General features: G+C 40.8%; 3 protein-coding genes across 4 annotated transcripts; all 3 read left to right on the forward strand.

The window, feature by feature from the left end:
* Nucleotides 1–28: 28 nt before the first annotated feature.
* LOC125572202 (paraneoplastic antigen Ma6E-like) lies at nt 29–1,024 on the forward strand. The gene is made up of 3 exons (XM_048732365.1): nt 29–152; nt 195–839; nt 903–1,024. Exons 1-3 carry the CDS (start codon nt 29–31, stop codon nt 1,022–1,024), a joined length of 891 nt encoding a protein of 296 aa, XP_048588322.1.
* Nucleotides 1,025–2,499: 1,475 nt separating this feature from the next.
* On the forward strand, nt 2,500–4,382 carry LOC5511613 (cytochrome b-c1 complex subunit 6, mitochondrial). 2 transcript variants are annotated; one of them, XM_001631990.3, is made up of 3 exons: nt 2,500–2,615; nt 3,538–3,765; nt 4,128–4,382. In XM_001631990.3, the coding sequence occupies exons 1-3, from the start codon at nt 2,562–2,564 to the stop codon at nt 4,158–4,160; spliced, it is 315 nt and encodes a 104-aa protein (XP_001632040.1). In that variant the 5' UTR covers nt 2,500–2,561; the 3' UTR covers nt 4,161–4,382. The 2 variants fall into 2 exon arrangements, with proteins under 2 accessions (XP_001632040.1, XP_032236947.1); XM_032381056.2 differs by lacking the exon at nt 2,500–2,615 and adding an exon at nt 2,687–2,737.
* A 392-nt stretch (nt 4,383–4,774) lies between these two features.
* Nucleotides 4,775–19,238, forward strand: LOC5511617 (DNA-directed RNA polymerase II subunit RPB1-like). Its single transcript, XM_032381053.2, has 22 exons — nt 4,775–5,118; nt 5,277–5,549; nt 5,896–6,063; nt 6,301–6,582; nt 6,956–7,117; nt 7,366–7,586; nt 7,748–7,880; nt 7,945–8,069; nt 9,192–9,402; nt 9,717–9,926; nt 10,282–10,530; nt 10,818–11,036; nt 11,418–11,640; nt 12,098–12,308; nt 12,553–12,803; nt 13,095–13,300; nt 13,447–13,671; nt 14,104–14,328; nt 14,539–14,661; nt 15,068–15,286; nt 15,717–15,782; nt 16,425–19,238. Exons 1-22 carry the CDS (start codon nt 5,038–5,040, stop codon nt 18,117–18,119), a joined length of 5,778 nt encoding a protein of 1,925 aa, XP_032236944.2. The 5' UTR covers nt 4,775–5,037; the 3' UTR covers nt 18,120–19,238.
* The last annotated feature ends 185 nt before the right edge of the window (nt 19,239–19,423 follow it).

Genomic DNA, 19,423 nt, shown 5'->3' on the forward strand with positions numbered 1-19,423 from the left:
TGATTACCTTCACGAATATAGCGATTACATGTTGGTGTCACTCATAATATGCTGGTATGCTGTAGACAGTGGTGTAGCTAGTGAAGCTAGTGAAACTGGTGAAGCTAGTGAAGCTAGTGAAGCTGGTGAAGCTAGTGAAACTGGTGAAGCTGGTAAAGCTAGTGAAGCTGGTGAAGCTAGTGAAACTGGTGAAGCTAGTGAAGCTAGTGAAACTGGTGAAGCTACTGGTGAAGCTGGCGAAGCTAGTGAAACTGGTGAAGCTAGCGAAGCTAGTGAAGCTGGTGAAGCTAGTGAAACTGGTGAAGCTGGTAAAGCTAGTGAAGCTAGTGAAACTGGTGAAGCTAGTGAAGCTGGTGAAGCTATCGAAGCTGATGAAGCTACTGGTGAAGCTAATGAAGCTAGTAAGGCTGGTAAAGCTAGCGAAGCTGGTGAAGCTAGTGAAGTTGGTGGAGCTGGTAAAGCTAGTGAAGCTGGTGAAGCTAGTGAAACTGGTGAAGCTAGCGAAGCTACTGGTGAAGCTAGCGAAGCTGGTGAAGCTAGTGAAGCTAGTAAGGCTGGTAAAGCTAGCGAAGCTGGTGAAGCTGGTGAAGCCGTTGAAGCTGGTGAAGCTAGTAAAGCTGGTCGGGCTAGTGAAGCTGGCGAGGCTAGTGAAGCTGGTAAAGCTAGTGAAGCCAGTGAAGCTAGTGAAACTGGTGAAGCTAGCGAAGCTACTGGTGAAGCTAGCGAAGCTGGTGAAGCTAGTAAGGCTGGTAAAGCTAGCGAAGCTGGTGAAGCCGTTGAAGCTGGTGAAGCTAGTAAAGCTGGTCGGGCTAGTGAAGCTGGCGAGGCTAGTGAAGCTGGTGAAGCTAGTGAAGCTGGTGAAGCTGGTGAAGCTAGCGAAGATGGTGAAGCTACTGGTGAAGCTGGCGAAGCTAGCATAGCTGGTGAAGCTGGTGAAGCTAGCAAAGCTGCTGAAGCTAGTGAAGCTGGTGAAGCAGTGAAGCTGGTGAAGCTAGTAAGGCTGGTAAAGCTAGCGAAGCTGTAGAAGCTAGTGAAGCTGGTGAAGCTAGTAAAGCTGGTGAAGCTAGCGAAGCTGGTGAAGCTAGTGAAGCTGATGAAGCTAGTGAAGCTGGTGAAGTTGTTGAAGCTGTTGAAGCTAGTGAAGCTGTGCTACACCAGCTGTGCTACACCAGCTTCACTAGCTTCACCTGCTACACCAGCTTCACTAGCTTTACCTGCTTTACATGCTTCACCAGCTTCGCTAGCTTCACCAGCTTCACTAGCTTCGCTATAGCTTCACTAGCTTCGCTAGCTTCACCAGCTTCATTAGCTTCACCAGCTTCAACAGCTTCACCAGCTTCACCAGCTTCAACAGCTTCACCAGCTTAACTAGCTTCACCTGCTACACCAGCTTCACTAGCTTCACCAGCTTCACTAGCTTCACCTACTACACCAGCTTCACTAACTTCACCTGATACATATTAGCTTCGCTAGCTTCACCAGTTTCACTAGCTTCGCCTGCTTCACTAGCTCCACCAGCTTCACTAGCTTCACCAGCTTCGCTAGCTTTACCAGCTTCGCTAGCTTCACCAGCTTCGCTAGCTTTACTAGCTACACGCGCCTATCCGAAGTCTTCCACCCTGACGACATCCGGACATGGCGCATCTTATGTCCTATTTGTAGGCAGTGCAACATTGATTTAGTTTGTCGCTGTTAAGTTTGCTAGTGTTGTTTTTATGTATGTAATGTTGACTATACTGCTGACCAACGGAGGCTGAGCCTTTAAGGGACCTCGAGTCCTGTTCTTTGCCTCCTACGGCCGTCATCACCGTGAATGTAATAAATAAATAAAATAATAAATAAATAAATAAATAAGTAAGTAAGTAAGTAAGTAAGTAAGTAAGTAAGTAAGTAAGTAAGTAAGTAAGTAAGTAAGTAAGTAAGTAAGTAAGTAAGTAAGTAAGTAAGTAAGTAAGTAAGTAAGTAAGTAAGTAAGTAAGTAAGTAAGTAAGTAAGTAAGTAAGTAAGTAAGAAAGTAAGTAAGTAAGTAAGTAAGTAAGTAAGTAAGTAAGTAAGTAAGTAAGTAAGTAAGTAAGTAAGTAAGTAAGTAAGAAAGTAAGTAAGAAAGTAAGTAAGTAAGTAAGTAAGTAAGTAAGTAAGTAAGTAAGTAAGAAAGTAAGTAAGTAAGTAAGTAAGTAAGTAAGTAAGTAAGTAAGTAAGTAAGTAAGTAAGTAAGTAAGTAAGTAAGTAAGTAAGTAAGTAAGTAAGTAAGTAAATAAATAAATAAATAAACTGTCTACAGCACACCAGCATTATATCAGTGACACCAACATGTAATCGCTATATTCGTGACGGTAATCATGGCAAATGCCACACAAGGCTTGACGCTAAAAAAAATACTCAGTAACCAAGGGTAATCAGGTAAGCTAAAAAAAATCCTTCACTGTCAAAATACTTTTTTTAAATAACAAATTTCACTTGAAATTGAAAACCCGAGCCCACACCCCATTAAATCGAATCAGCGGAATTAGCCCAAAAGGGTGGCCTGGGTCCGACCGGCTTTCCCTTGCGTCAGAGGCAACATGGCGGTCGGCAACGAGAACGAAACCCTGGACCATGAAATCGTCGAAGAAACGGTTAGAAATAACTCTTAGTCACATTTAAATACTCCTTTATAGCACTAAATAATCTATCTGTATTTATACAGTGTAAATCGCTCGGGTAAAGAGGGTTTCGATTACATTGAGCCACCAAACTTGTGAGTGCATTTAGCTTGTGTCTGAGCGAAGTGCTGGAAGGGTTGGTTTGTAGTATTCCTATTGACCAAAAGTCAGATTTCCATACAACTGTAACCATCGATAGCTTTGGTTTTGCTTACTAGGATATTCTTTATTATGTCTAGATTGAAAAAAATAATAATAATAAACATTCATACTTGTTATACATTTTTTTTTTTAGATTATTGGAGAATTAGTTGTGTAACACTGCCTGATAATTTAACGAGTTGAGTGTACCCATTTTTTTTCTAGCCCTTTTTTTGGATGAGAAAAAATACAGCTGAACAAGTAAAATTATCCGGCTGTATTACACAAGCTAACTCTTCAATAATTTGTTTGCCACATGACACACAAAAAAAAGAGATGAAAGTACTTTAAAAGACCTGCAGTATAAATCAACATTCTTGCTAGACCAGGTCAAGTGCAGGACTCTGTAAATACAATCATATTAGATTCGATATGAATGTTACACACAAGGCAATAATAGGGAGCTGCTTGGAATTCGTTTTCTACAACAACGCCAATGTTTTCAGACAGTGTATTATTGCCCTTTCATTTCACTCTCTGATGGGAAAACGTTTGTCATATAATAAAGCTTTTTTTTGCATACTTTAATTCACATTCCCTTGCTTATCAAATATACAATGTAAAATAGTAAATAAGTGTGTAAGCACTCTAACCAAATGATTTAGCCTATTTACATATTGAGATCACTTGATACTCTCAAATTTACATCTGGAGTTTTACTGAATTGTTCTTCTTTTTTTTCTCTGGCCTTTAGATGAGTGACCCAGATCCTGAAGAAGAGAATGAGGAGGAGGAAGAAGAGGAGGAGGAAGATCTGGTAGATCCAATGGATGCTATTCGTGAGTCATGTGAAGAGAAACCTGAATGCTCCAAACTGAAGCTGGAGTTGTCCAATTGCGAAGAGCGAGTGAACTCTAAGTCAAGCACAACAGAAACCTGTGCTCAAGAACTACTTGACTTCATGCACTGTAGGGACCACTGTGTAAGTCAGAACAGATTGCTATTGCACACCTACCAACTCTTCAGTTTAGCCAGAAGTCTCCTGATTTCCATCCTTGGTCTTTCAGAGGAAAAATGAAACTTTTCATATGTTTACACATTTTACTCTACTTGTTTTTTTCCTATACCATGTAATTGGGTTACAATATTTTAGTAGGTCATTGTTCCATCTTTTTATGGACAATATCTATCAGTTTCTTAGCCTGTTTGAGGGCAATGTGTTTGGGGACACTCCAAAATGAGCCTGGATGGTGTCTGTTTGATTATTTTATTTTATTAGGGGAATAATAAAAATCGAATAATTTCAATCAATTATGAACTAATGTTACTTTCCTCAATTTTCAGGTTTCCAAGTCATTGTTTAACAAGTTAAAGTAATTGCCTAGCTTAATCAGCGTGGTGGAAGAGAGCATGTCAACCTCCATTTGAGGGATTTAGTTGTAATTCTTTCTCTCTGACTTAATGGTGTGGACTGAGTTGTTGCAAAATAGGTCAACGAAAGTGACTGTGAATCATAGCTTTGTAGTCATTTTCAATCTGATCTTTGCAATTTTATTGTAAAAGGAATATAACTCTCAATAAATTTAATATCCACTTTTATTTTGTGTCATTGTAATAAGTGCACTTTTTTAAGAACTCTTTATTTTCTAATGTACTCATTGGGTATTCTGTGCCGCTTCTTTATTCTGGAACAACGGACTCAGAAAGCTCTGCAAACAATATTGATAAAATCACACTTTTCATGGTTTTAGCTATTTCAAATAGATACATGAATTGGCTGGGAAAATGTTAATAAGATAGCCTGAACTTGGCTTGAGCAAACCATTTGTCTAAAATCGCCTTACTTCTGAAAAGTATTGTTGTCTCTATATAGATCACAATAAAATCAGATTGAGAATGAACCTTATATGGAGAGAATGTCCATATAAAGAGTACAAGTGCCCCTGGGCCACCCCGCGTACCCGGCCCCCGCTATATAAAGGGAATACTCGTGTCTTCGGTAAGAAGCGCTGCGACAAGCGTTTCTTCAAAGCGGAACTCGACTGGGTTTTCAGGTTGAAAATCTCAAATCTGACCGCTGAAAACACAAGGAGACCCAAAACAAACTTCGTCAACTCCTTGAAAAATAGTTTCACTATGTTTTGATGAACTTTATTTGCGGTTAAACAACGAAAGTTGGACACAGTGAGCGAAGGAAGATTCTTCTCCATTGATTACCTCACCGCCATTTTCCGTGGAACTGGTCTAGATTAGAATGGCCTTGGTTTCGGGGTCGCCGGCCCCGCTAAGGGACGTAAAACGGGTTCAATTCGGAATCCTTAGTCCAGACGAAATAGTAAGTTGTGTAGTTTTGCTAGAAGCCTTTTAGATTGCTTTCTTATTTGAGGAATTTATTATGATTGATAACGAATGCACAGTTTGGAAAAGTCTTTAACGTTGGAAAAGTGTAGACTTTTTGGCCGTCTAAACATTTCGAACTTCATTCTTTTCTAGAAACAAATGTCTGTGACAACGGATGGTGGAGTAAAATACTCCGAAACGATGGAAGGAGGCCGACCAAAGCTCAACGGCTTGATGGATCCACGACAAGGGACGATCGATCGGTTTTCTCGATGTCAGACATGTGCAGGAAATATGACCGAATGTCCAGGCCATTTTGGCCACATCGAGCTAGCCAAACCAGTCTTCCACGTCGGATTCATGACCAAGATAGTCAAAACTCTCCGTTGCGTGTGCTTTTACTGTTCCAAGCTCCTTGTAGACTTGGTAAGATATGGTTTTTGTTTGGCTTTCCCGCGCTCTAACCTCAGCCATGTTTCTTGTTCCGTTGCAGCTTCTAGTGCGCATGGCTGCGAAAAGTTCGAATTCCCGGGTGGGGAGGGGAAGTAGAAATTTGTTTTCTGGTTATGTATGTGATTATAATCTGGATTTTTTTTTTATAATGTTATTTTTCTAGCAAATTTGCATTGCACAAAAACACAAAAATTGATATTTACTAGAAATTATTGCATTAAACAGGGTATAAGCAGCAAGATAATGTCATATCTGGCTGAGCCGTATCTTGAGCTGGTCACTGTTTTCATCTTACTGGTTGATGTTTCTCTTCTCTTAGAATAATCCAAGAGTGAAAGAGATCCTCTCTAAATCTCATGGCCAGCCACGCAAAAGAATGATGCACATGTATGACCTGTGCAAAGGCAAGAACATCTGTGAGGGAGGGGATGAGGTGGATGCCGGCGTACTTGCACAAGACAACCCCAATGAGGCTGAGAAAAAGCTGGTAAGGATCTATCTACCAAATGCATAGTACCATTTTAAAGAGCTTTGTTATTGTTTTCATTCAGTATTGAAATCATTTTACTAGATTTCCAGCTGTGTAAGCCTGGATAACAAAGTCCTAGAATAATAATAATAAAAAAAAAAATCTCTTTTACTTAATATATGAGCAACCTTTCTTCCCCCCTACCCCCCGATTACAAGCTGTAATTAATTGTAAGAATATACTTTTTCCTTTTAGAACCATGGAGGTTGTGGTCGATACCAACCAAAGTTCAGGAAAACTGCCTTAGAGCTGACTGCTGAATGGAAGCATGTCAATGAAGATGCCAATGAGAAGAAAATAACTCTAACTGCAGAGAGAGTTTATGAGATCTTCAAGCGCATATCAGATGAGGAGTGCAATGCTCTTGGTATGGATCCCAAGAATGCTCGCCCTGATTGGATGATTGTGACTGTGCTACCAGTCCCCCCTCTGCCAGTGCGACCATCCATAGTGCTGAGTGGGACAGCTAGGAGCCAGGTCTGTTAAATTCTTCCAATAATGATGATGGTAGTGTTATGTTGTGATGCAATTGTGTTTATAATGATAATAGTGGAAGTGGTGGTGTTCATAATAATGATGAGTGATGTTGATGATGATTATGGTGATGGTGATGGCACCACCGTCATTATGTTGGTGGTAATGACGACAAGTCATTTGAATATTGAGTCATTTAGATATTGGGTTCCAAAAGTTCCAGTGTAAAACTGCCTTACTTTTAAGCTATTAGTAAAGTTTAGAAAGTGCCCTGTCTCTGCCATGATAAGATATTAGACATGTGCAAAGTCTGAATCATCAAAGTCATTTTCTTTCCTTCTCATTACCTTTGAACTAATTCTACTGTCATCTTTAGGATGACTTGACACACAAACTTGCCGATATTGTAAAAGCAAACAACAACCTCCGCCGCAATGAGCTCAATGGTGCTGCGGCTCACATCATTGCCGAAGACACCCGTCTCTTACAGTATCACGTTGCAACTCTAACGGATAATGAAATTCCTGGATTACCTAGGGTATGTAGTTCTCTTATACGCACAATCCTATTTCTTTGACTACTGGGTATGTGTTCTAATCCAGACCTTGTCTGATCACTTGTTTTATTCATTCACAGCATTTCTGATCTGATCACGTGTCCCATTTATTCACCTCATGCCTGATCATGCATTCTATTTCCAGTTTTACCCCTTTCAAAAGCAAGATATTAACAATGTAAAGGGCTAGAAGAGTGGAATTCTAAAATATTTCTCCTCCTTAACAATAGGCCATGCAGAAGTCGGGCCGTCCACTGAAATCAGTAAAGCAACGTCTGAAGAGTAAAGAAGGCCGTATTCGTGGTAACTTGATGGGCAAGCGTGTAGATTTCTCTGCGCGTGCTGTTATCACACCAGACCCTAACCTGAGTATTGACCAAGTTGGAGTGCCTCGAACCATTGCCCAGAATCTCACCTTCCCCGAGATAGTCACTCCCTTCAACATTGACAGGTTAGTAGAAACCATGGTCATATTATTGATAGTCACAGTGTTAAGGGTAAGGCAAGGAGGTTTTTGTCAAAAAGCTTACAGATGACTTATCCTTGTGTTTGTCCTAATCACCTAATCTTAGATTTACTAATTATTTGCTTCTTTAAAACGCCACCTTTCAGCATGCAAGAATTGGTTCGCCGTGGTAACAACCAGTACCCTGGTGCAAAGTACATCATCCGTGACAATGGAGAGCGTGTTGATCTGCGTTTCCACCCCAAACCTAGCGACCTCCATCTCCAGTTTGGCTACAAGGTGAGTTCGAGGAATTTTTGTTCCCCATCAAGTGTTGCCCACTCAACAGTATCTTATTCTGCAGGTTGAAAGACATATCCGGGATAATGACGTCATCATCTTCAACCGACAACCAACACTCCATAAAATGTCCATGATGGGACATAGAGTGAAGATCTTGCCGTGGTCAACTTTTAGGCTTAACCTCAGGTATCCAGTTGAAACAAAAATCTGAAAAGAGTATTAAAAAACTCTGAAAAGAGTAAGACATAATAGGTAACAAGGTCCTAGGGCTCTTGATTAATGAAGTTTGGTTCCCTGCCTCTCCAAAACACAGTCTTTTAGGAAATTTTCATCCAGTGCAAAGCTTTTATTTCATCTTAGCTGGATTTTTAAATAAGGTTTCTCTTGACTTCTAACTGTTATTTACTAAAATCAGCAATATAAATAAATTGTTTATTTTTGTGGCAGTCTATTGCAAAATCCTGAAGTTGCAGTATTTGATCCTAACCATTTACTTATCAACTCGTTATTTCATTTTTCAGTTATCTGATAGCAAATTATTCAGATTACACATTCTTATGAAGAATAAACTAATTCTTATATTAATGCTGTGGTTGTGATTTGGTGATAACTTTGATTTATTCTTTGCTTTCCACCATTCCAATGTACCATTCTAATGTGGTAACTCTCTCATATCTCTATCACTTCTGTACCATTCCAATGTGGTAACTCTCTCATATCTCTATCACTTCTGTACCATTCCAATGTGGTAACTCTCTCATATCCCTATCATTTCTGTACCATTCCAGTGTGACAACTCTCCCTTATCCCTATCATTTCTGTACCATTCCAATGTGGTAACTCTCTCATATCTCTATAATTTCTGTACCATTCCAATGTGGTAACTCTCTCATATCTCTATCACTTCTATACCATTCCAATGTGGTAACTCTCTCATATCTCTATCATTTCTGTACCATTCCAATGTGGTAACTCTCTCATATCTCTATCACTTCTATACCATTCCAATGTGGTAACTCTCTCATATCTCTATCATTTCTGTAACGTTCTAATGTGGTAACTCTCTCATATCACTATCATTCTTGTACCATTCCAGTGCTCTCTCATATCCCTATCATTTCTCTACCATTCCAGTGTGACAACTCTCTCATATCCCTATCATTTCTCTACCATTCCAATGTGGTAACTCTCTCATATCGCTATCATCTCTGTACCATTCCCATGTGGTAACTCTCTCATATCACTATTATCTCTGTACCATTCCAGTGAGACAACTCTCTTATCCCTATCATTTCTGTACCATTCCAGTGTGACAACTCCATACAATGCAGATTTTGATGGAGATGAGATGAATCTCCATGTACCCCAGTCCCTGGAGTCCAAAGCTGAGATTACAGAGATCATGATGGTACCCAGGAATATCGTAACTCCACAATCAAATAAACCTGTCATGGGAATCGTACAGGACTCTCTCACAGCTGTCAGGAAGTTCACCAAGAGAGATGTGTTTATAGAAAAGGTCTGTTGATACAAAAAAATCTGGATTTTTAGACACCCCCATTAACAATATCCTCAGTTATATATACAATATCCTGAAAACCAGAATGCACCAATTGTATTTCTGTATGACAAGAATAAGTTATAGTTGCTTAGCAGGTGGAAATTCTTGAAGATAGCAGAATATTGGAAATAGCAGTAAAATGGAGTTGTTTTGATGACAATTTGAGCAATCTTGCACAGTATGGAGTATTGGATGAAAATTCAGTTCTTGTTTATCCAACATGTCTTGGTATGATTGGTATTTAAATTATTTTCTGAAAATTTTCTCCACAGGATGCCATGATGAACCTTCTTATGTGGATCCCAACTTGGGACGGCAAGATCCCCCAGCCGGCCATCCTAAAGCCGCGCCCACTTTGGACGGGAAAGCAGATTTGCAGCATGATCATCCCTGGTAATGTGAACGTGATCCGAACACATAGCACCCACCCTGATGATGAGGATTCAGGGCCCTACAAGCATATCTCCCCCGGCGACACCAAGGCAAGTTATTGACATATTGTGACCAATTGAAATTATATTATATCATGAAATCTTATTTTGAAAAATTATTGTTAAATCAAGAAACAGTTTTAAATACCCATTCTAACACCCCAACTTATGCAAGATAAGGAGGCATAATGACATGCACTTCAACTGTTAAGGTTTTATGTATAAGGGCGTGCTGAGGGTGGTGGCAAGAGGTATTTTTACTTTACGACTGAGAAATTTACTTGTTACTTTATGAGTGAAAGGTTTTGGGGGATTAAAGCAACTGAGAAATTTACTTGTTACTTTATGAGTGAAAGGTTTTTGGGGATTAAAGCAACATATCGTTTTTTTTTTTTTTCATTTTCAGGTTCTGATTGAGCATGGTGAGCTTCTCACAGGAATCCTCTGCAAAAAGAGTCTTGGGACTTCTTCTGGCAGTTTGATCCATATCATTGCCATGGAACTGGGGCATGACATCGCCCGTATGTTCTACAGTGATGTCCAGTGTGTGGTGAACAACTGGCTGCTTCTTGAGGGACATAGTATTGGTATTGGAGATTGTATTGCTGACTCAGACACCTATGACGAGATTCAGAGAGCCACCAAAAAAGCTAAGGTTGGTCTAGATTAATGTTAGTCATCTAGAAATTATAAGAGGTTTACATGCACGATTTCTTAGCAAAAAAGAATTTTCCAAACAAACATTAAAGGCAATGTTGGGACATGCTTTATGGTTTTAACATATGCCATGCCAATTGGCCTCATTTGTTATGTTTAAATACAATGTTTTAAACATGTAAAGAGCATAAAATTGATCCTCTGTCAAATGTTCTTTTATCGAGATCAGAGAATGTGTTTCACAAACTTCATTTCATTAGATTGTATATTCTTATCTGCACACAGAAAGAGGTGATAGAGGTGATTGAAAAAGCTCATAATGACGAACTTGAGCCTACGCCAGGCAACACCCTCCGGCAGACATTTGAGAACCAAGTTAATCGCATTTTGAACGACTGTCGTGACAAGACTGGAGGAAGTGCACAGAAGAGCTTGTCTGAGTTCAACAACTTCAAGGCTATGGTGGTCGCTGGCTCTAAAGGATCAAAGATTAACATTTCCCAGGTGAGTTGAATATTATGCAGTACATCTAATTCAGCTGTGTTCCGTGGTCAGGATAGGTGTCAGAATAAGACATTTGGCGGCTGCCAATTATTCCGCCACGTTGTATCTGCACTGTTGAAATTCTGCATTCCAGCTGCAAGGAGGGTGATTAGTTTCCAATTTTTTCTACCTATTTATTTATATACAGTGAGTTTATTGATTGCCTCTGAGCTCATACTGTTTAATTATTGAATGCCTAAAATAAAGAGTTCAAGTAAAAGCCAACAAATCCCCCCAAAAGGCTGAAAACATGCCTTTACTTTTCAAAGAAGTTTTGATGGAATTACTATTCTCTTGTAACAGTCGCCAGAACTCTAAACCTGTTGCCCTTTGTTTCTCTAGGTTATTGCTGTTGTAGGCCAACAGAACGTTGAAGGAAAGCGAATCCCCTTTGGGTTCCGCCACCGAACCCTTCCTCACTTCATTAAGGATGATTATGGTCCTGAGAGTAGAGGTTTTGTCGAAAACTCCTACCTTGCAGGTCTAACACCCACTGAATTCTTCTTTCACGCTATGGGTGGTCGTGAGGGGTTGATTGACACTGCTGTCAAGACTAGTGAAACAGGTAGGTCGCCAAATTAAAGGGATGAACACAACTTATATGTATGAAATATAAGAACACTTTACAACAGAACCTTGATTTAGCAATAATCTCTGAATCACAATTACAATTTCTTCTCCTGTCAACAGCAAAATGTGTGGGAAATAAGCTTGATTTAACAATTTTCTTTTGGTCCCTTGCCATATTGTTGAGGTACCACTGTATGTACCTGGTCATTTATTTAAAAGCCCAGTTCTCAGTTTCCCTATATATCTTGTCTACAAAGCAATTGAAGCTCAATATATCCCTGAAACATAATTCAGTCATAAACTTTTTTTATGGGTGGTTAGCCTCCCCCCAGTCCATTTAAAGTTATCATACTTTTCTTACCCAAAAACGAGGTTCAACGTCTAAAAATGGTCTTCTCAACCATCTTGAAATAAAGTAGCAATTCAACTCAGCAATTCATTGTTTATGACAGGTTACATCCAGAGACGTTTGGTGAAAGCTATGGAGGGGCTTTCTGTGGCATATGATGGAACTGTCAGGAACTCCAACAACCAGCTGATTCAGCTGAGGTACGGAGAGGACGGAATGGATGGTATTGCCATTGAGTTCCAGAACATGCCAACCATGCGGCCATCCAAGACAGCTTTTGAGAGAAAGTTTCACTTCGACCCTACTAATGATAGGTAAGGAAGGTTTGTCCTTGACTTTAAAAGAATTCTAAAACAGCATGATAGAAATAAACCAAAATACTGAATATGTGCTGAATATCATTAGATCAAGGGCTTTTTTTTTAAACATACAGTATTTTCTGCTGAGAGAAAGAAATGTTATTGGAAAGTCAAGGTTATTGTTCAATCCAGTACCACTACATTCAGGTGCCACTGTAGTCTGAAATGGGTTTTAAAATGATTAATTGCTTTCTCCCAGATGGATGACACGTTACCTTCAGGAAGACTTGGTGCGAGATCTCAGCGGCAGTGCTACCGCCCTCCAGGAGCTAGAGGGGGAATTCAATAAACTCCAGGAAGACAGAGAAATCCTGCGCAAGATCCAGCCTTCAGGAAATGCTAGAGTAGCCCTTCCCGTGAACCTTAGCAGACTGATCTGGAACGCACAGAAGACCTTCCATATTACAAACAGATCTGCAAGTGACTTACACCCACTTAGAGTCATTGAAGGTGTGTGGTTATACAACCTCCATTGTCAAAAGGATCTCAAATGTATACTTCTTTCAGTTGGAGTATAACAACTATATCCTTAAATTTAAATCAATGGTTTTATTTCATTTTATTTTCTTGCTCTGTAATGTACCTAGGTCCTCTGTAGACCAGAATTGTTAAAGAAATTACTAAAAGTTTTTATCATACAGGAAGCAGTTTTCCTTTTTATCCTACTAACTGTTGACGGCTACAACTGCTGCAACTCTAGGAATGTAAATCCTTTTTGTTCATTTTTTTTTCTCTCTCCAGGTGTGCGAGAACTCTCCAAGAAGCTGGTTATTGTGGCAGGGGAAGATCACATCAGCAAGCAAGCCCAGTTCAACGCCACCCTGCTGTTTAACATACTACTGCGCTCAACACTCTGCACAAAGCGCGTTGCTGAGGAGTTTCACTTGTCATCCGAGGCATTCGAATGGTTACTGGGAGAGATCGAGACAAGGTTCAATCACTCACATGTAAGCATCAAACTTCAATCGGGATGGCTATTTTGATGGCTATAAATTGCAAATAAACTGTTGTATTTTCAATTTTAAACAATAACAAAGGTCGGTCAACATTCTTTAAACTTCAAGGACTCATCTTATCGCTTCTTTGTTCTTAGGGAAAGCCTGGCGAGATGGTAGGTGCCCTAGCGGCCCAATCCCTTGGTGAACCCGCCACACAGATGACCCTGAACACTTTCCATTATGCTGGTGTATCAGCCAAGAATGTAACCCTGGGTGTGCCCCGTCTGAAGGAGATCATCAACGTGTCCAAGAAGCCAAAAACGCCCTCACTCACTGTATTCCTGATCGGCCAGGCAGCTAGGGATGCCGAGATGGCAAAGGTATTGGACTGTTGTTGCATTTTTGAAGAATAAAGCTTTGCATCTGTCTTGATGGCTGTCCTTTGCCAAACTGAATCTCTTCGTTTTTACTTGGCATTAAAGCGCTTTCACAACTTCGGAATAAATAAACCATCAATCCACCCGGAGAATCCATGTGTCATAACCCGCAGTGCTTCATGGGTATCAAATAAATAAGAAAATATGCGGAACCAAAAACAATACCAGGATTAGAAAGTTTTCTGTCAGAGACCAGAATTCTGCCATTTTTATGTTACCTATGAACCACTGCAGGCTAGGGTACATTGATTCTCGGGTGCAACCTTAATTGAAATAGGTGTATGGTAGTTTCTACTTATCTAAAAGGGTATTTCCAACCTCAGAATAAAACCTATCGATCTGTGTCATGTATAACTTTTTTATCCATCTTGACAGGCCGTCCTTTGCCGTTTGGAGCACACCACCCTCCGTAAAGTGACCGCCAACACCGCCATTTACTATGACCCAGACCCCCAGAACACAGTGATCGCTGAGGACCAGGACTTCGTTAACGTCTACTACGAGATGCCTGACTTTGATGTGGCCAGGATATCACCATGGCTGCTCAGGATCGAACTGGACCGCAAGAGAATGACGGACAAGAAGCTTACCATGGAGCAGGTACGACATCTGATCATCTTACTTCCCCATACTTCTTCAATGACAGGAAAAGCGATCTTGTAATGGAAATATGTGCCATGGTAATTTTGTTATATATCTGTACTAATGCTTCTACTTATTTTAGTAGAATTTGATCCTATATTCTCTGCTGCTTCTAAGTACCTTAGAAGATCTTGATGAATCTCGATTTTTGTGAATTTAATTATTTAGATCTCGGAGAAAATCAATCTTGGTTTTGGTGATGATCTGAACTGTATCTTCAATGACGATAACGCCGAGAAGCTGGTGTTGCGAATCCGAATCATGAATAATGATGATGGCAAGATGCAAGACGTGAGTAAATGATGCACATCTAATGAAACTGTGTAATGAGTTAGTTAACCATGTTCAAAAACCATGTGCAAAAACGCACGCAAAAACATCCACATTTACCCTTATTATTCGAATATCCCTTTAACATTACCTCAGGTATAAGGGATTTCGTTTGTAATGGACAAAAATCGTTGGCCCCAACTAGTCTACTGAATGAAAGTTCTGGTGTATTTAATTGATTGAATCACCTTCGGGTGATGTTTTTCAGTTCGTTCTGAACATTTTACTTATTTAGGATGAGAATCTTGATAAGAGAAGCGATGATACGTTTACTGTATGTTGAGAATATAGGTGCCCCTACAGAGTCCACCTCCCCCACATCTTTCCCGTTCGTTCTTACATTCTTTTTTACACTTGACTCCTCAAGGATGAAGATGTAGACAAAATGGATGACGATGTGTTTCTCCGGTGCATTGAAGCGAACATGTTGACAGACATGACCCTGCAAGGGATAGAGTCCATTTCCAAAGTGTACATGAATCTGCCACACGAGGACAAGAAGAAACGCATCGTTGTCACCGAGCAGGGCGAGTTTAAAGCAATTCAGGAGTGGCTACTGGAGACGGACGGGGTCAGCCTGATGAGGGTGAGAAGAACAAAGAGTTTATACTTAGTCTGAATTTGTTTCCCTGGCCAATCGAGGATACATCGTTGAAGCAGTTCTCTTGCATCTGATTTCTTAAAACATGTTATGTCCTCCATATTATTTCATTGGGTTGCTAAATGTAAAACATCGCTTAAAAATAGCCCGTTTAACCATGGCTTAAAGCCCAGTTTTCAATAAGGATGTACGCCCTTGTACTATTCAGAAGGCTGACCACATCTTTTCTTTGAAACCTCATGTGAGAAGACAGTTAATTCACAATCACAGCAAAGCTTTTACCCTTCTTAAAAAAGCAAGATTCCTTTCTATAGGGATTGAATCATTTTTCTCTGGGTTGAGCACAGTCGGTTGTACACTGCCGATTTTAACAGAACTGCGATGTGCTCATCACTTGTTATGCCCTTCCCTTCAGGTACTCAGTGAGAGAGATGTGGACCCCGTGCGCACAACGTCAAATGACATTTGTGAGATATTCTCGGTAAGAAATTGATTTTGTTGAATGTTTTCTTGGGTTTTGACACTCACTCACTCCATTTGCGCTGTTTGTGATGCGTGAAAATATAAATACCGATAAAATAGGTTATATAGCAAAACTGACAATTTTCTACATTAAATCGTTACTTTTTATTTTTGTGTCATTTTCTGTTTCCTACTTGTGTAAGAAGCTAATTTTCGAATCTAGTTTTTTTTCTGCCTCCTGCGAGAGATAAGCATTCAATAAACTTGTAATATTTGAAAGTTTTAACTTAAAAGTTTTAACTTGAAAGGACAAATAGCTCAGGTTCATTGTCATGGAAGAAATAGTGAAAACCCTTGGATACGAGACTCTTGGGTAAACAATAAAGACATGGTGACCAAAGTACCTCAACTCAGGGCTTTTTTAGCGCGAGAGGTGTTCAATTCTCTTCTCAAAGCTTCATGGGCCTTATTGAAAACGCAAACCCGATTAACAATCACACGAGAGCCTTTTCCGAATGGGCTTCTTTTATAACATATTGTACGTGGACTTACTAACGTGGACTATTTTGTGCACATTTTAGTTATTCTGCTTGGAACTATTTGAAGTGATGCAATTAATTATTCGCTATAATGCTATAATTAACGTTACATTACATTGCAGGTTCTTGGAATTGAGGCCGTGCGTAAAGCAGTGGAACGTGAAATGGACCATGTCATCTCATTTGACGGCTCCTACGTGAATTACCGGCACTTGGCGTTGTTATGCGACATCATGACCTGCCGAGGCCATCTCATGGCCATCACCCGGCATGGAATTAACCGACAAGAGGTTGGCGCCCTCATGAGGAGTTCCTTTGAGGAGACAGTTGACGTCTTAATGGACGCTGCCGCCCATGCAGAAACAGATTATCTCAGGGGTGTCAGTGAGTGTATTATTATGGGAAAACTTCCGCGAATTGGCACAGGAAGCTTTGACCTGATGCTGGATGCAGAGAAGTGCAAACACGGAATGGAGATACCCACAAATATAATGGGGCCTGGAATGGGCGGAGCTATGGCTGCAATTGGCGTGTTCTTCGGAGCTGCTGGCTCGCCTAGTGCTATGTCGCCACAGATGACACCCTGGAACATGGGGGCCACACCAGCATACATGGAAGCCTGGAGTCCTGGCATGGGAAGCGGAATGACCCCTGGAGCTGCTAGCTTCTCTCCTTCGGCGGCCTCTGATGCTAGTGGTATGAGTCCTGGTGGCTTCAGCCCATCTTGGATGAGCCCAACGCCAGGTTCTCCAGTGTCTCCAGGTCCAACAAGCCCTTACATCCCAAGCCCAGCAGCTGCAAGTCCAGGGTACTCCCCCTCAAGCCCGGCCTTTATGCCAAGCTCACCATCAATGTCACCAGCGAGTCCATCTTACTCGCCAACATCTCCAGGATACTCGCCTTCTTCACCATCTTCAGGCTATTCACCTGCTAGTCCAAGTTATTCTCCAACATCGCCATCGTATTCACCAACTTCTCCATCCTACTCTCCAACCTCCCCATCCTACAGCCCAACTTCACCTTCCTATTCCCCTACTTCACCTAGCTACAGCCCAACCTCCCCTAGCTATTCCCCTACTTCACCCTCTTACTCTCCGACATCCCCCTCATATTCTCCTACCTCTCCTTCCTACTCCCCAACATCACCCAGCTACTCTCCTACATCTCCAAGCTACAGCCCCACATCTCCAAGCTATAGCCCTACATCTCCTAGCTATTCCCCGACCTCCCCTTCTTATTCTCCCACCTCGCCTTCATATTCTCCTACCTCTCCCTCCTACTCTCCAACCTCACCCAGCTACTCTCCCACATCTCCAAGCTACAGTCCTTCCTCCCCTTCCTACAGCCCCTCCTCGCCATCCTATTCACCACAATCTCCGTCCTACGCCTCCCCCTCTTCCCCTAAGTATTCCCCTGCTTCTCCAAGCTACTCCCCCACATCTCCAAAGTACAGCCCAACCTCGCCCAACTACAGTCCCGCCTCTCCCTCCTACTCCCCCTCCTCGCCAAAGTACTCCCCCACCTCTCCTTCTTATACCCCTGCTTCCCCTTCTTACTCTCCCGCTTCCCCCTCCTACAGTCCGTCATCCCCAAGCTACTCCCCTTCCTCGCCTCGCTACACACCCACCTCCCCTCAGTACTCCCCAACCTCGCCAAAGTACAGCCCTGCCTCTCCTAACTACTCGCCAACTACTCCAAGTTATACTCCTATGTCTGGGCACTATAGTCCCACTTCTCCACAGTATAGTCCAGCTTCTACTGGACCCTCCCCATCTCCTGAATACTCGCCCTCATCACCCAACTACACTCCAAAGTAAAATAGGGTGACGTTGCCCTACAATCTTGAGTAAATAGGGGTGACAACACCTACAACACTCTGAGTAAATAGGGTTGACAACACCCTACAACAATCTTGAGTAAATAGGGGTGACATCACCCTACAACACTTTAGTTAGTAGGAGTGACGTCACATAAAACACTCTTGAGTAAATACTCCAAAGTGAGTAGGATTGAGGTAATGTGTGGTTATACAGAATAAGAAAAATCTCAAATCTCAAGCATTTGGCAAAGGACAAGCGTATATCACATGTTGATATACTACAAATGCAAAACTGAAAAAAAAGACATTATTGGCAGCTACGGCTTCGAATATCATGCCGGTTTGGTCACCGGTGTATATAAAATATGTGTAATAGTGGACACGATGCCACTTAGAATTCTTGTTTCAAGCGAGTGTATGATGGTTCGCGTGGAGCTATTTGATGTTTCAGTGTAACTTGGAATGTAACTTAAAAGTCATCAACACAAAAAAAAATGTTAGCATTAGATTTGCCCATTAAATTAAGGTTAGATGCATTATGTATTCTCGATATCAATATAACGACGCAATTGGAATTTAACTTTTTTAAGGTGATTTTTTGTTTGTAGCATTTAATATTGATTTATTTTAGCGTTGTTATGTTGACATTGAATACACTGCTAGTTACGGACTATAGACTGCGCCCTTGTGTGCCAGCCTTTCCTAATATAAGTGCATTTAATTCCTGTTGTTTAGCCGTTAATTCTGTCAGACATGCAAATGAATGCAATGAACAGTGCAAAATAAATGTGAGCTACACGCACATACCCCGCCCTTAAAAGAACACTAGAAAAAATATTATTTGAATATTTATTTGTTCTTGTTTTGTAGTACTGTGCCATTCACAGTTAACTGTTTTGCGCATTTATTGAAACAGCTCGAACGCATATTGCTAGGAATTTAAGATAACTTTAATATCTTAGTGGTTAACAAGCGAGAATAGATACAGACATAGTTGTGAGGTAAAGTAGCTCGCTTATTTGTAGAATTAACAGTCGATTGACTGCTGTGCTTGTATTATTTTTTGTGAAAGATTGTAAAAATTTATTGATTAAGAAATAAATATCGTTTGTACATAGCTCCTTGCTATAGTTTGTGAAAATTCACTATCACGGGCTATTAACCCAACGACACCTTTACCGCCAAAAACCGAGTACTCACAAGCTTGAAATTTCAAAATGCTTTCCATGATAAATCCGTTGAGGATGCAGACATTTAAGCTTAGTGAGCCACGTATTCCTACCTCGACTGGTTGTATTTGCC

This window comes from Nematostella vectensis, chromosome 9 (genome assembly GCF_932526225.1).
Source record: "Nematostella vectensis chromosome 9, jaNemVect1.1, whole genome shotgun sequence".
Classification (NCBI taxonomy): Eukaryota; Metazoa; Cnidaria; class Anthozoa; order Actiniaria; family Edwardsiidae; genus Nematostella; species Nematostella vectensis.

What these genes read in the sequence shown, in the direction of transcription:
- LOC125572202 (XM_048732365.1), top strand. Translation starts at nt 29, where the DNA reads ATGTTGGTGTCACTCATAATATGCTGGTATGCTGTAGACAGTGGTGTA. An exon ending in TAGTGAAACTGGTGAAGCTG is followed by an intron (nt 153 to 194) that starts GTAAAGCTAGTG and finishes AAACTGGTGAAG; the next exon opens with CTAGTGAAGCTAGTGAAACT. An exon ending in TGGCGAGGCTAGTGAAGCTG is followed by an intron (nt 840 to 902) that starts GTGAAGCTAGTG and finishes CTACTGGTGAAG; the next exon opens with CTGGCGAAGCTAGCATAGCT.
- LOC5511613 (XM_001631990.3), top strand. Translation starts at nt 2,562, where the DNA reads ATGGCGGTCGGCAACGAGAACGAAACCCTGGACCATGAAATCGTCGAA. An exon ending in ATGAAATCGTCGAAGAAACG is followed by an intron (nt 2,616 to 3,537) that starts GTTAGAAATAAC and finishes TCTGGCCTTTAG; the next exon opens with ATGAGTGACCCAGATCCTGA. An exon ending in TGCACTGTAGGGACCACTGT is followed by an intron (nt 3,766 to 4,127) that starts GTAAGTCAGAAC and finishes CTCAATTTTCAG; the next exon opens with GTTTCCAAGTCATTGTTTAA.
- LOC5511617 (XM_032381053.2), top strand. Translation starts at nt 5,038, where the DNA reads ATGGCCTTGGTTTCGGGGTCGCCGGCCCCGCTAAGGGACGTAAAACGG. An exon ending in TCCTTAGTCCAGACGAAATA is followed by an intron (nt 5,119 to 5,276) that starts GTAAGTTGTGTA and finishes ATTCTTTTCTAG; the next exon opens with AAACAAATGTCTGTGACAAC. An exon ending in ATCTCCAGTTTGGCTACAAG is followed by an intron (nt 7,881 to 7,944) that starts GTGAGTTCGAGG and finishes CTTATTCTGCAG; the next exon opens with GTTGAAAGACATATCCGGGA.